Source organism: Sorex fumeus, unplaced genomic scaffold (assembly GCF_029834395.1).
Source record: "Sorex fumeus unplaced genomic scaffold, SorFum_2.1 ptg000131l, whole genome shotgun sequence".
NCBI lineage: Eukaryota > Metazoa > Chordata > Mammalia > Eulipotyphla > Soricidae > Sorex > Sorex fumeus.
The window spans coordinates 21,364,387-21,380,907 of NW_026606188.1; the positions used below are offsets into that span (position 1 = coordinate 21,364,387).

Here is a 16,521-nt window from a genome sequence, read left to right on the forward strand (position 1 = left end):
ATAATGCTAATCACTGAATACTAAAATCATAGGTCCACTCTCCTGGCCAAGTATCTGAGAACTTGCTGAGATTTTTTTTTAGAGGTCAAAAAAAACCTTTAAAAACAAAAAACAAAAAATTACAGCACTAGAAAGCATTAAATTGTAAAGAGGGTTAGAGACAGCTCAACAAAGGCTGAGCATTTGCCAGGGATCGAACCTGGAACTGCATGGCTCCCCATGCTACCCTGAATACTACCACAATTATCCCTGAGCACCATATTTGGCCCAAAAGTAAACAAAAATATTCTAATAAAATAAAAGCATTATTAGTATCAAAATACATGATGCATTATTAAATTTTCTTATAAACTTACTTGTCTTTTCCTCCAATTGATTAACTTTATCTCTGGATTCCTCTAACAGAAATGTTAAATCTTTCATTTTATTTTCTTTTTCATTGCTTTGTGTCAACAGCAGTAATACCTAAAATGAAGTATTTAATATATTACAAATATGAAAAATAAAATATGGCATATCACCAATTGTCATCATCTATGACTATTTTATGAACTTGTTCCATGATTTTTCTGCCGCATGAAATTTAATATATTCTTATACAATAAATATTCCAGTGAATGAACAAATTAATACAATATTCCACTCTTACAGCATATATATTTTTTCTTTTTGACCACATCTAGCAGTTCTCAGGGGTTATTCCTGGCTCTATGTTCAGGAGTGATCTCTAGCAGTGCTGGGGTGGAAGTGGGGGAGCATGTGATGCCAAGGAACAAGCCAGGGTTGGCCACATGCAAAGCCAAAACCTTATTTCCTTGTCTCCTTGTTGCTGATCCTATCTCTCTAGCCCTTAGAATGCATATTTTTAGTTGTGATAGCAAAGATTATATATTTAAATCCACTGGTCCACTTAATCCATAATATTATTGACCAACTTCTCCATTCCCAAAACCATAGCAAATATTAAGTATCCAGCAATTGAGGGAACTCACCTTCAAGAAATAAATGGAAATAAGCAAACATACCTAAGCATTTTTAGAAATAGGACATAAATACTATACCTAGGCACTACTAGAAATAGGACAGAAATACTACAGAAATCATCATAGGGATTTCTGGGCTGGAGAGATGGCTCAAAAGGTTGAACTCATGCTTTGCATACAGGAGGCCCAGGTTCAAGCCTCAGCACTGCAAGGTGCCCTAGACAATGTTAAGGGTACAGAAAGTAAGAGAGAGAGAAGAAAGAGAAAAAGAAAGTAACACCTAAATAGGTCTTGAGTATTATAGTAAAAAAAAAAATCCTTTTCAGAGGACAGAATGACTCTTGATAGATGCATATCAATCAGGCAAAGAAATGAGCATTCTATACACATATGTGACTACACAAAGGGTTAAGAGAATATATTCAAACAATTAAAAATAATTACATGGTTAGAAAATAAAGTACATATTAAGAAAATGTGAAAAATTAAAGATGAAGACTTCCGACTCAAGATCAAGGAATACCTCGATGCACTATTTTTTTTCTCTAAGTCACTCAAAAAATAATCAGAAAAACTATAAATACAGAACTTACTTATCCATGAAACCAGGAGACTTTATAATCAAAAGGGCAATATACAAAGAAAAGCAGCTGGAAGAAAAGATTTTGCATAGAAGAGCAAATTCAAGCCTTAGAGGAAGCACAAAGAAGATATTATTGCGAACTCAGACAACTCACCCTCAAAGAACCACTGAATGTTTCATGAATCAGAGGCATCACTCTGTAATATAGGTATGACAAAGGAGACTAGACACTTGCAAGAGGAATATTTTAAAGTCTCCTTTTAAAAAATAAGTATTAAGAACACAAATGTAGTAACACACTCAACCTGCAAGATCCAGTTAACCAACCTATTTTATTCTGATAGCCAAAGCAGAAAAAGAATTAACCTCACTCCATCTTTGCAAGACAGACAAAACATAGTCATAGTAGTTGGTCTAACACACATACACACATACACATACAGACCACATACACACTCTATTTTAAATATTGAATACAATATTTAAAAAACCCAGAATCAGTTGATGAAAAAGTTTGTACAGCATCTATGGAGACTAATTAGTTGAAAAACAATTTAGAGAATAGTAATTTAGATGCCAGATATATTTCACAGGGCAGTTACTCCAAATTCAACCTACACTCTGAGAAATATCTAGTACACACTCAGAAAGGGACATTCACAGTGATGTTCTTTGCAGTAATGAGGACCCATACAATAATGTTGGAAACAGCTAAAGAGACATATGCAAAAATACTGGAAATAGTAAATACCTGGATAAAAAAAAAATCAGAATCACCATTTCCAAATATTAATTTTGTAAAGAAGCATAAGAATACTTCAGTTATTTCAAAACAAACCTTTATTTGTCAATGAACATCTTCGCACTGTTTTTGTCTAAACAAAAGTTGTTAAAAATAATACACTTTTTGCAGAATGTCCTATTACATGAGCCTATAGGACTCACTGCCATTTTTAAAAGACACTGAGGTTGGGGGAGTAAAAAGGGAGGAGTTCATGGTTGAAAGCCTGCCTCACAAGCTGGGGGAAATGGCAGCTGGAATAGAAAAGGCATCATTAAGTCAATGATGGTTGGAGGGATCGCTCAGGATAGAAGATGTGTGCTGAAAGTAGATAAAGGACCAAACATGATGGTCTCTCAGTATCTGTATTGCAAACCATAATGCCCAAAAGGAAACTCTCTGCCATGGAGGCAGGGGGTGCGGTGGGGACGGAGGGAGAGAGTGAGCCCCTGAGAATTATAAGGTATGATCCAAACCCTGCCACCCTACTCAAAAAAGTAGTGAATACAGAAAATTAGTTTAACAAAACACCTGATTTTCCTTGTCATCTACTTCTTTCTTATATTCTTCTTCAAGGTGTTGGATTTTTTCATTATCTTCAGTTACTTTAAAAATAAAAATAAACCTTAATATCTTAAAAATATAACATGAAAGATTTTCTACTTTAATATTTTACAAAAATTTGTTTCTGGTATTTTATTTTAGCTCCTTATTTATCTATATATTAAAACAAAGATTTCTAGGAAGCTAAAACTGCTGTTTTTCATGATATTTTGTTTAATAAAACATTAAATTTAAACTATCAAAAATATAGTGTAAGAAAATTCTTTAACTTTTAAAATAGCAAAATGATAAAAATGTATTCTTTAAATAACATTTAAACATATTTATATATAATTATTTTAACATACATTACCAAGAAATGTAAAAAACAGTAAAAAATTATCACTCTAAAAAATAAAATAGAAACCATTACAAATTTAGTTTCAGCAAAATATGTCTTTGAATGCCACATATATAAAAATTTTAACTAGAGAAGCATCATGCAGAAAGGACAAACCCCTTAAGGATCTAATAAAATTAAAAGCAGAATAATAATTTAAAAATTATTTTTTTACACTTACACTTAAAATGCATTTCCAGTCTAGAATTCTCAGCTTGCACACGAAGTTCCTCAAAAGCTGTTATCATTTTCTGAAATATAATTTTTAAGAATTATATTTAGCTGAAAACTGGTAGAGGAACAAACATAACTTCTCTGTGTGTATACTGCAAACTATAATGGCCCAAGGGTTGAGGGGGCGGTAGGGCAGGAGAGAGGTAAAGTGAGGGGGGAGAGAGAGAGAGAGAAGGAAAATGCCTGCCATAAAGACAAGCTAGGGGGAAGGTGGGAGGAGGGAAACTGGTAGAAATGTACACTGGTGCTGGTGGAGGGTTGGGTGTTGGAACACTGTATGACTGAAACCCAACCATGATCAACTTTGTTACTCTTTATCTCATGGCTATTACATAAAAAAAGAATTATATTTAAGGGCTTTTTTATACTTTCTCCAATTATAAAAATATTAATGAATTTGGATCATGTGACTATAAGATTTAAAAATAAAAAACTTCGTATAATGAAAATCTGACAACGTTTCATAACTAAAAAATTTACTTAAAAAGGATGTATCTATTCTCAGACACATTAAACACAAGATTGTAAGGGCTTACAAAACCAAAAATATTCACATATAATAGTGAAGTGTACAGTGGGGAAGGCACTTGTCTTGCAAATGGGCAAACAGGTTCAGTCCCCAGCACCACACAAGGTCCCCTGAGGCCCACCAAAACTGATCCCTGAGCTCAGAGCCAGGAATAAGCACTGTGCACCATCGGGCATGTGCACATACACACACACTCCACCCAGGAAAATCATTAGGACAGCTTATTATAACAGCCCAAGATTATAAGGATACTGAAGAGACATTTATATAATACCAAACAGCAACAAAATGATGGTTGATATTCTAGTCATTTAGCTAATACCCTGTTTCAAAACCTGTAAATTTTTTACTTTTAAATTTCTGCCTTCTCCACTTAAGTATAAACCACCTAAGGCATCTACTCCTTAGAATCTAACTTACACTTCTATTATCTGGTAGTATGAGTTCCTTCAACACTCAACCAATTTTCACAATCAAAAATATTCATTTAAGTTCGAAATAATGGTGGTGGGAAGGGGTAATGGTGGTGGGATTGGTGTTGAAATACTGAATGTAATGAATTAATGTGAACAATTTTATGAAAATAAAATTTAAAAATATTCATTTATTCACTTAATGAAGAAGTTACTGAGTATGCATTATCTGCAGAAACAGTTTTAGGCACTTAGAATAAAGGACAAAGTCTTCACCATAATGGAACTAATTTAAATTCCAGTGTTAACACTAACACACACACAGTAAAAAAAATGTCATTTTATTTCGAGTTCTTCAAAAAAAGAGCTAAATAAGATAAAATAAAATGAATAGAAACATACTTAAGATAAAGTACTACAGAAGAATAATAAAGAGACAAAATACATAATATTTCCTTTAGCAAGAATACTTATTCATGCCATCATAGTTAAGAACACCTCTGTTTGGGGCTGGAGCGATAGCACAGTGGGTAGGGCATTTGCCCTGCACGCAGCCAACCTAGGTTCAATCCCCAGCATCCCATATGGTCCCCTGTGCACTACCAGGAGTAATTCCTGAGTGCAGAACCAGGAGTAATCCCTGTGCATTGCCAGGTATGACCCAAAAAGCCCCCCCCCCAAAAAAAGAGAGAGATAAGTTACCTCCTAGAGGAGGTAAGCTCCCCTTTGCATAATCAGGTATAGTCCCCAAACCTCAGAAACCAATTAATTAAAATACTGAATTTTCACCCCCACTTACCTCAATGTTGTTATTTAGCTCCATATAAACTTGCCTAGTTTCTTCCCGTTCATATTCATCTGTTAATTTTTAAAAAATTCAAATTTAAAACAATTGTTTTAATTGTTTTAAATTATTCAAAATGTCTCAGTAAAACATGAAAAAATTTAGAATCCAACATCAGTGAAAAGCATTAGTATGAAAATTTTGCATCGTAGCAAAAAGGCCAGAGAGATAGTAGTAGACTACTTGCCTTGCATAAGTGTGGCCAGGGATCAATATCCAGCACCCTGTATGGTCCCCCAAGACCCACCAGGAATGAGCCCTGAGCAAAGAGCCAGAAGTAAGGCCTGAGCACCATTAGGTATGGTTCCAAAGAGACAAAAAAATAAAAATAAAAATCCAAGATATATAAAAGACAGAGTTCAACAACAAAAATCTAATAACCTCATCAAAAAATAGGAAGTTAATGTTTTATTTTAAACCCTACTTAATGGGAGAAAATTATTTGCAGACAATACATCAGTTAAAGAGCTAATGGCAAAAACATATAAAGCATTCATTAAGTTCAACAAGACAGTCAATAATTCCATCAAAAAATGGAAAGAGATGAACAGTAACTTCTCCAAAGAAGTCACGATGGCTAGGAGGCTTAGAAAAAAAGTGTTCATCATCATCACTTATTGGGCTGAAACAACAGCACAGTGGATTGAGTGTTTGCCTTGCGCACGGCCGACCCGGGTTCAATTCCTCGATCCCTCTCAGAGAGCCCGGCCAAGCTCCCTGTGGTGTACTCTATATGCCAAAAACTGTAACAAGTCTCACGAGACATTACTGGTGCCCACTCGAGCAAATCGATAAACAACGGGAGGACAGTGCTACAGTGCTACATCACTTATTATCAGGAAAATAAAATTTAAATTACAATGAGAACTCATTCCAGTGAGAGTGGCATATGTCTAAATGACTGGAAACAAACAATGTTGATGGGAATACAACAAAAAAGGAATTCTCATTCACTGTTGGTGGGTGTGTCATCTCATTCACCTTCTGTGGAAACAATGTGGAAATTTCCTCAAAAAAACGGTAAGAAGAGATCTTTCTGTGTCACTGTCCTCTGACTAACTTCACTGAATCTGATACTTCCTTGTAGCAGGAAATTTCATTATTTCATCTTTTCTTACGACTGAGTGATATTCCATTGTGTAATTAACCATAGTTTCTTTATCCAGTCATCTCTTCTTGGACTTTTGGGTTGTTTCTATATTTGGGCTACTGAGGATAGTACTGCAAGGAATACGGGGGTGGAAATGTCTTTTCTCCATTTTGTTTTTGGACTTGAGTATATTCCAAGGATAGCTGATGGGCCAAATGGGGGGTTTGGAGGAACAATGGAGGGAGGTGGACACTGTTAAAAGGATCAGTGTTAAAACATTATAAACCCAATCATGAATCACTTCAGTCAGTACATGGTGACTTAAATTTTTTTTAAAGAGAGAAAATAAATTAAAGAAAAGAACTCCCATACTGTGATTTCACTTCTTGATTTCTGCCAGAACACAAAAATGTTCATATGAAAAGATGTTAGTACACATATGTTCACTGCATCATTGTGTACAATAACCAGGAACAAATGAAGAGAGAAATAAGTTGTGGTGTATATAATACAATAGAATAATATGTAGCAATAAGAAAAGATGAACTCAAAAGATGAAATCTTGGGCTGGAGTGATAGCTCAGCGGGTAGGGCATTTGCCTTGCATGCAGCCCAAGCCGGGTTCGATCCCCAGCATCCCATATGGTCGCCTGAGCACGGCCAGGAGTAGTTCCTGAGTGCATGAACCAGGAGTAACCCCTGAGCATCACCGGATGTGACCCAAAAAGAAAAAAAAAGATGAAATCTCACAGTTCATTGCAACTTAGAACTAAAGATACATGTTAATCAAAGAAGTCACAGGGAAAAGAATACTGAATGATCTCAATCATCTGTAGAATACACAGTTAACAAAACAAGGGAAAAGACTATTTAATTATGATAAACCTTCAAAGCTCACATTACCAAGCTTGGGTAAGTAGGGAGGGGAATGAAGTGGACTAGAAGGAACATAAAGATAGTGGCTGAGGGTCTTGGAAATTTTTACGGTGGTAAGATACAGTAAGTTTATACATCAAAACCCAAGATCAGCAGAAGATAAATTAAGACCAGTCAAGTTTAATCTTGGCAGTTCTTGCTTCTCTTTAGTAATACATATGATTAGAAAAGCTCAAAGTTTATGAAAATATGCAAAGTAAAAAGAACATGAATGATACTAAAACATCATTCTATAATCTCTATATATCCTTTATAAATTAACTCTAGAGAATAAAATTAAAAATTCAGAAAATTATTTCATATTCTCAACAGAATTATGAAAATGCAACCTCAATAAAAGAGGAAAATCTAGTCGTTATGACTAGACAGATATGTAAGAAATTGAGTGAATCAGGGGCCAGAGAAATAGTACAGTGGATAGGGCCAAGTATGCAGTTGACCCAGGGTCAATTCCCGGCATGTCATGTCTCCTGAGCACCACAAGAAGTAACTCCTGAGAGCTGAAACAAGAGTAAGACCTGAGCACAGCCAGATATGGCCCAAAAGACAAACCAAAAAATAACAAAGAGAAGAAAAGAGAACAGAAAGAAACTGAGTGAATACATAAACAAATAAATGAGGAGGAAAGAGGCTATTGCCTTCAAATTATTGTTTTTATTAATTATTAATTAATGATTAAATAAGAAGAGAGACTGGAAGGAAACTACATCAGGAAGAAATCACACTCCAAAACATATACACACCCAATAAGGGATCTGCAAAATACTTAAAACAACTGCTAACAGACTTCAAGGAGGACACTGGTAGCAACACAATAGTAGTTGGAGACTTCAACACCGCCTTATCACCTTTTGACAGATCAACTCAGCAAGGATGTACTGGCTCTGAAGGAAGAAATGGAAGAGAAGGGACTAGTAGATGTATAGACGGTTTTTCATTCCTCAAAAACTGAATACACATTCTCTTCCAGTGCACATGAAACCTTTTCCAAGATGGATCACATGCTGGGCCACATACCTCAATAGAATCAGGAAGATAGAAATTATATCAACTATCTTTTCAGACCACGATGCACTGAAGATAGAAGCTGATCACACACAGAAATGGAGAATAAAATCAGACGCCTGGAAATTAAACAGCTCAATGCTGAACAATCAGTGGGTCAGAGAGGAAATCAAGGAAGAAATCAAAAGATTCCTGGAAACAAATGTGAATGAATACACGAGCTACCAGACCTTGTGGTAGCAGCATTAAGCAGTGTTAACACAGTTAAAGTAGTATTAAGGCGAAAATTTATAGCTCTGCAAGTGTTTACCAGGAAGGAAGAAAGGAGCCACATAAGTGACTTCACAGCTTAAGATCTTAGAAAATATAGATGCAGAGAAAGCATTTGACAAGATCCAGCACCCCTTTATGATGAAAACCCTAGCCAAAATGGGTATAGAGGGGACCTTCCTCAACATAATTAAAGCCATCTACCACAAGCCTACAGCAAGCATCATCCTCAATGGGGAAAAACTGAGAGCCTTCCCTCTAAGATCAGGGACGAGACAGGGATGCCCACTCTCCACTGCTGTTCAATATAGTACTGGAAGTACTTGCAATAGCGATTAGGCAAGAAAAAGATATTAAGGGCATTCAGGTAGGAAAGGAAGAAATCAAGCTCTTACTATTCGCAGATGATATGATACTCTACTTAGAGAACCCAATAACCTCCACCAAAAAACTCCTAGAAACAATAGACTCGTATAGTAAAGTTGCAGGTTATAAAATCAATACCCAAAAGTCCATGGCTTTCCTATATGCAAACAGTGAGAAAGAAGAAAGCAACATGAAAAAAACAATCCCGTTCACAATTGTGCCCCAGAAAATCAAGTACCTAGGAATCAGTTTAACTAAGGAAGTAAAGGACCTGTACAAAGAAAACTACAAAACGCTACTTCAGGAAATAAAAGAGGACATGAGGAAATGGAAAGATATCCCCTGCTCATGGGTCGGGAGACTTAACATTGTCAAAATGGCAATACTACCGAAAGCATTGTATAAATTCAATGCAATCCCTATAAGGATACCCATGACATTCTTCAAAGAAATGGAGCAAACACTCCTGAAATTTATATGGAACAATAAGCCCCAACGAATAGCTAAAGCAATTCTTGGGGAAAAGAAAATGGGAGGAATCAACCTCCCTAACTTCAAACTGTACTACAAAGCAGTAATAATTAAAACAGCATGGTACTGGAACAAAGGCAGAACTGCAGACCAATGGAACAGGGTCGAATACACTTACATCTCCCCTCAATCATATGATCATCAAATCTTTGATAAAGGTGCAAGTAATGTGAAGTGGAGTAAGGAAAGCCTCTTTAATAAATTGTGTTGGCATCACTGGACGGCTACATGCAAAAAATTAGGCTCAGAACTCTGCCTAACACCATGTACAAAAGTAAGATCAAAATGGATTAAAGACCTCAACATCAGACCAGAAACCATAAGGTACATTGAAGATAAAGTTGGCAAAACCCTCCATGACATTGAAGCTAATGGTATCTTCAAAGATGCCACGCCACTGGCCGAGCAAGTAAAAACAGAGATAGATAAATGGGACTATCTTAAACTAAGAAGCTTCTGTACCTCCAAAGAAACAGTGACCAAAATACAAAGACAGTCTACAGAATGGGAAAGGATATTCGCCGAATACACATCTGACAAGGGGTTGATATCCAGGATATACAAAATACTGGTTAAACTCCACAAGAAGAAAACATCCAACCCCATCCAAAAATGGGGCAATGAAATGAACAGAAACTTTCTCAAAGAAGAAATCCGAATGGCAAAAAAGCACAAGAGAAAATGCTCTACATCATTAATCATCAGGGAGATGCAGATCAAAACCACAATGAGATACCATCTCACACCTCAGAGACTGGCCCACATTCAAAAGAACAAAAGCAACCAATGCTGGCGTGGATGTGGCGAGAAAGGGACACTCCTTCACTGTTGGTGGGAATGTCGACTGGTTCAGCCCTTCTGGAAAACAGTATGGACGATTCTCAAAAAATTAGAAATTGAGCTCCCATTTGACCCAGAAATACCACTCCTGGGAATATATCCCAGAGAGGCAAAAATGTATAGTCGAAGTGACATCTGCACTTGTTTGTTCATTGCAGCACTCTTTACAATAGCCAGAAACTGGAAGAAACCTGAATGCCCAAGAACAGATGACTGGTTAAAGAAACTTTGGTACATCTACACAATGGAGTACTATGTAGCTGTTAGAAAAGATGAAGTCATGAAATTTACATACAAGTGGTACAATATGGAAAGTATCATGCTAAGCGAAATGAGTCAGAAAGAGAGGGATAGACATAGAAAGATTGCATTCATCTGGGGGATATAAAGTAACAAAGTATGAGATTAATACCCAAGAATAGCTGAGATCAGCACCAGGAGGATTACTCCATAACTTAGAGGCCAGCCGGGTATCCTAGAGGAAAGGGCAGTTCAGATAGAGAAGGGAGCACCAAATAAAGGGTGTTTGGAGGATCCTCCAAGGAGGGGAGATGCATGTCGAAAGTAGACTATGGACTGAACATGTTTGCCACTCAATGCCTCTTTTGCAGACCACAACACCCAAAAGGAGAGAGAGAACACAGGGGATTGCCCTGCCACAGAGACAGGGAGGGATGGGGGGACGGGGTGGGGGGATATTATCCATGGTGGTGGAAAATGGGCACTGGTGGAGGGATGGGTATCTGATCATTGTATAGTCGAAACCCAAGCGCAAAAAATTGTAAATCTACAACTGTAAAAAAAAATAAAAAATAAAAAAATAATAATAATAAATAAATTAGAATACTCGTAATAAAAAAGTATAAAAATATTAAAAAAATCTTAGAAAATAAGCAAAAAAAGGAGTCCATACCAGACAGGAGAAAAGAAATCATAAAACTTAGGAGCATAAATCAATAAACTGGATTCCCAAAAAAAAAAAATCCAAAAGATCAATGAAACCAAAAGCTGGTTCTCTGAAAAAACTATACTTCAAAAATCAAATTGAAGGAAATGAATTTGAATAGGAAGAAATAAAAACAAACAGTAAAACTAGAGAAAAAACAAAAGCCAACAATAGGGGGTATGGTGCAGCCAACAGGTCAATCTCTACCTGCGGGGCAAGTGTATCAGCAGCCTGATGGTGCCTTCAGGATTCCTAATACCCCAAAATTGCCACTTTGCCCTTGGCCAGACCCCAACAACTTGGGACCAAGTTTACCAAGGAATTAAACAGCCAAAAGTTACATATGTGGGAGTCATGTCCACAAACCACCTCAGGCTCAGCTATACAAGCTCATTTATTGGCCTTCTTTCAGAGACCCATAGATAAATCTCGAAAGAGATCAAAAGCCACAGTTAATCTCAGACCCACGTATGGTTGGACAGACTAGGGTAAATCGAAGGGGGGCAGGTTGACCTGTGACTGCCAAGCAGAGCCCCCAGCAGCCGCTTGCTTTCATAATCCAAAATTGCCACCATACCCCCAGCCTGACTCCACGTGTCAGGATGGACCTCACCAAGATATAAGCTGCTGAAAATTCGGATATGCAGATTTTGTGATGGAAATCTGTATGTTTTCACAGAGTTGGGATGAGCAAACTCCCCCCACTTCCCAATATACATGGAAGCACTGGCAGTAACCCCCAAAAACCAACTCCAGCGCTACCCTGTAAACTATTACTGGCCTTGCTTCAGAGACTCATAAATAAATCTCGAGACAGATCAAAAGCCAGAGACACAGCAGCGAGTCCTAGAAGACAACATAGAGCCAGAGATCTCTCCCCATACTGTGCCAATTTCACTGGGGCACCCAAGATGGAGCAGGTACACTCTCCCCACCTACTCCAGATGGAATCCCAGCAACCAAGAGCTTCCACAAGGAAGGCCCAGGTATGCGGGTTCCAGGATTAAATCTCTAGGCCACATGGCAGCAGAGGCATCGAGCTGTCCCTCCCCAGCTCCTTGCCCACTCGTAGGCCTGGTTGTCACACCTACAATGTACCTCTGGGCACCACCTTAGTGCACCAACAGCCTTGATCCAAAGACACAGCAGCGAGTCCTGGAAGACACCACAGAGCCAGAAATCTCTCTAGCCCCCCTACCAGGCCAATTTCACCGGGGCACCCCAGATGGAGTAGGTGCAGTCTCCCCGCCTACTCCAGATGGAACCCCAGTGACGAAGAGCTTCCATAAGCAAGGTCCAGATATGTGGGTTCAGGACTGAATCTTCAGGCCACATGGTGGCAAAGGACCTGGGCTGTCCCTCCCCTGGTACCTGCCCATCCAGCAGACTGGCTGTCATGCCCACAATTTGCCCCTGGGCTCCATCTTAACACACCAGCAGCCCTGGGCCATAGACTCCCAATTAAATCCCAAAATGTATTAGTGCCATACAGAGATATCTCTGGAACCCAACCATTTACAATCTAAGATTCCAGAAGCACGCAGCCCCAGCACCCATTATATTCAAAATGAGCAATGGACAATAAATGATCTAGCATCTGCCCCTGGCAAGCAGGCTTGAACAATGGTAGGGAAATTCAAACAAAACATAATGCCCAAAAGTAGAGAGAGTACTGGGGAAATTGCCTGCCACGGAGGCAGGGTGAGAACTGGGATGGGACTGGGGGGGATATACTGGGGACACTGGTGGTGGAAATTGTGCACTAGTGGAGGGATGGGTGTTTGATCATTGTACGGCTAAATCTCAAACATGAAAGCTTTGTAACTGTATCTCATGGTGATTAAATTAAAAAAAAAACTAATGTGGAGTTCATGCCTAATTCAATCTGCTTCATCAATGGCTGAATAAATAGCAGTACTCCTACATTTAAAAAAAGCCAACAAATAATAAAGATTGTCCAAAGAAGATCAGATAAAGTGGCCAAAAATACAATAAAACTTGGCAGGGCTAATGAAAGACTGCTTGTGAACAAACTGAAACTGTATTGCTAACTGTATTGCTAAAACTGTAAATTAAAAAAAAAAATCCAGGGGGCAGAGAAATAGTCCAGTAAGTAAGGTACTTGTTTTGCACACAGCTGACCTGGATTTGATAGCCTTACCACATAGGATGGAGACTGGGTAGTGGAGGCCGACCTCCACTACCTCTGCTAACTAGCAGCCGCCATGCTCCAGGCTGCTTTCTAGATGCTGACTCGAGCTGAGTCTCATGCATGAGTGAAGTCCCATAGAACCAGGTAAAGCAGAACTTTGTGACCTTGGACTCCAGGCTCAACAGGACCCAGAGATCCTCTGCCTGCTTCCACCAATCTCCAGCAACCCAGGGATCACCCCAGAAGACCCACCCAGAAGGCCCACCCTACCAGTGCCAGATAAATACCTCATCGACCGACCTCCACTACCTCCAATACCCAGCCACCACCACGCTCCAGGCAGCTTTCCAGACCGCATCATAAGACACTTAATACCCACTTTCCATAATTACCGCACCATATTTGATGGGGTACAAATATAGTATAAACCATGGGAATACCTGTAAGGGTGATTAGAGGCCACCCTAAAAGCCCCCATCCCTCTCGGAGAGCCCAGAAAGCTACCGAGAGTATCCCGCCCACACGGCAGAGCCTGGCAAGCTACCCATGGTATATTTGATATGACAAAATGGGCCTCAATCCCCTGACACTGAAAGAACCCCCAATATAGCAGCATTAAGAAGGATGAGCAAGGAGAGGCTGATAAAATCTCAGGACCGAACTGGGCTACCAAAACGAAGGACTAAAATGACTATACTTTCAATGCACATATCCTGGCATCAGACACATCCATCAAAGACCTGATGGTGCAAGCGCAGAAAATCAAGTTCAGCATTACTGGTCTGACCGAGACAAGAAGGCATCAATCACATCATATCACACCACATAGGTTCCCCCTGTGCCCCACTGAGTGTAAGCTCTGAACACAACCAGGCATGGCCCAAAAACAGAGAACAGAAGAAAATCCCAAGTTACTGATAAGAAGTAAAATATTTACACATATGTATATAAGCTATATACAATTTATGTATATAGTTCTAAGTATCAAAATAGAATTGTGATTATTCCCCCACTTCACAAATAAGGAATGTGTGACACAGTAGTCATTTGCTAAGAACTCAAAACTAATACATAATAGTTCATATTAAAATACAAATGTGCCTACTTAAATCTAATATTGATATACAGAAAGAATCCTGATTGGATCCAACATTCCAAATGCAAATGAAAGAATAAAGTACAAAAAAGTTAAATATTTTAATAGTGAATTAAGTCAATGAATGAATTTAGCCAATGTGACTTCAAATAAACTGACTTGAGCATTCATTAACTATACCTACAATTAAACAAGAATTAGTCTTTTACATAGGTCAAAATCATTATATTACATTACACAGATCTGAACTAAATACAATAAAGATGTTGAACGTATCAACAAAAATAATAAAATCACTGACAAATTTTGAAATGCCTAGGCTAAAGAAGATAAGACTCTAAAAGAACAACAAGCCATCTTTTAATGATCTAAAGAGATAACATATAAAAAATATTTTAGGCTTTGTATAACCAAATTATACTAAAGAAAGAAATTAAAGAATGATGATCCTGGGATTTCAACCAAAGGTAGCACTGCACTGGAGCACTGTCCTCCTGTCGTTCATTGATTTGCTCAAGCAGGCACCAGTAACATCTCCATTGTGAGACTTGTTGTTACTGTTCTTGGCATATCAAATACACCATGGGGAGCTTGCCAGGCTCTGCCATGTGGGCAGCAAACTCTCGGTAGATTGCCAGACTCTCCGAGAGGGATGGAGAAATTGAACCCAGGTCAGCCAGATGCAAGGCAAACACCCTACCTGCTGTGCTATTGCTCCAGCCCCAGCCAAATGTAAAAATAATAACTGTCTTATATATAAATCTTGAGATAAATCTGTCACTCAGTATGTTCAAATGTGGAAAGACTTCCTTTGGTAGAAACATTATAGGAAAACAATAATTGTCCTTAAGCCGCAATCTTAAGATGAATTTATCTCACTTGATATATCCAAATATGGAAAGACACGTCTACCATTTGGTATACATGCTGTAGGAAATCAACTCAATGGGTGTCTACAAAAACTTTCAAATTCTTTCCAAATAAATTAGAGAGTAAGACTACAAAGAAAGTGCATACAGTACTCTGAATAGCAGACTAAATAATTTTTAAATAATTCTGTACGCAACAGCCAGTCATTTAAAGGGTTTGTTGTTGTTATTAAGATGCATCTAAGAATAGTTATTAATGTATACATTAATTAACTACTCACTATTTTTACATATAGTGTACAGAGTGCTAAAGTGAGTCAAATAAGATATGGTCCCTTGGCTTTAGGCATATAATGAGATATTTAGCAAATAGCAGAACTCAGTACTTTTTGTTAAAGGAATAAGTATATTTGGAAAGCTAACGGTACTAAGTGACAGAAGAGGATCATCTAAAACAGACTTTAAGAGAAATTAGGGAATATATGGCAAAGGACTTTTGAAGGACAAAAGCAAATATAACAAGTTCAAGAGAACTAGTCAATGAAAATATATTAAAAAGTATATTTAGGTAACACTAGGAGTTCTCCATGGCATATGGAAAAGGCAAGGAGAGGTGGAGACAGTTGCAATTACCAGGAAATATCTGAAAATTAATTAAAACCTTCAAAGAAATTAGGCATGACTTATTCTGTATTTTGGAAAAGCATAAAGGACTTATTCTGTTTCCTGGCAAAGAATAAGTGATTCAGGCCAACCTTCTTGCTGAAGACAAGCATCTAGAGATTTTAAATTATTATAATAATCAAACATGTTTTAAAAACTGATGACTCATCAGGCTAATAAACTGAGGATTTTAACTTGAAAGAGCAAAAACAACTTCTAGTTAAGATAAAGTTAAGTCTACTATAGTCTTTCTCTCCTACTGTTTCCAAATGAAAACTCTGGCTCAAATACATAAAACAACTGCTTGCAGTCTCTACCAAAAGCAAGTAGATTAAGAAGAAAGTAAAATCTTAAAGTAGTGACAAAGTGAAACACCATCTGCACTTATGTGTTCATTGCAGCACTTTTCACAATTGGATACAAACCTGAGTGACAGAGAACAGACAA

At 37.8% G+C, this 16,521-nt stretch overlaps 1 protein-coding gene across 1 annotated transcript in view; it reads right to left on the bottom strand.

Moving 5' to 3' along the window:
• SYCP1 (synaptonemal complex protein 1) overlaps positions 1-16,521 on the bottom strand; it is a 152,338-nt gene that overhangs the window by 121,765 nt on the left and 14,052 nt on the right. Inside the window, exons 8-11 of the mRNA XM_056139140.1 lie at positions 5,266-5,324; positions 3,472-3,541; positions 2,879-2,952; positions 357-465 (exon numbers count right to left, since the gene is read on the bottom strand). Coding sequence (XP_055995115.1) covers positions 357-465; positions 2,879-2,952; positions 3,472-3,541; positions 5,266-5,324 — 312 coding nt within the window. The remainder of the gene's footprint in view (positions 1-356; positions 466-2,878; positions 2,953-3,471; positions 3,542-5,265; positions 5,325-16,521) is intronic.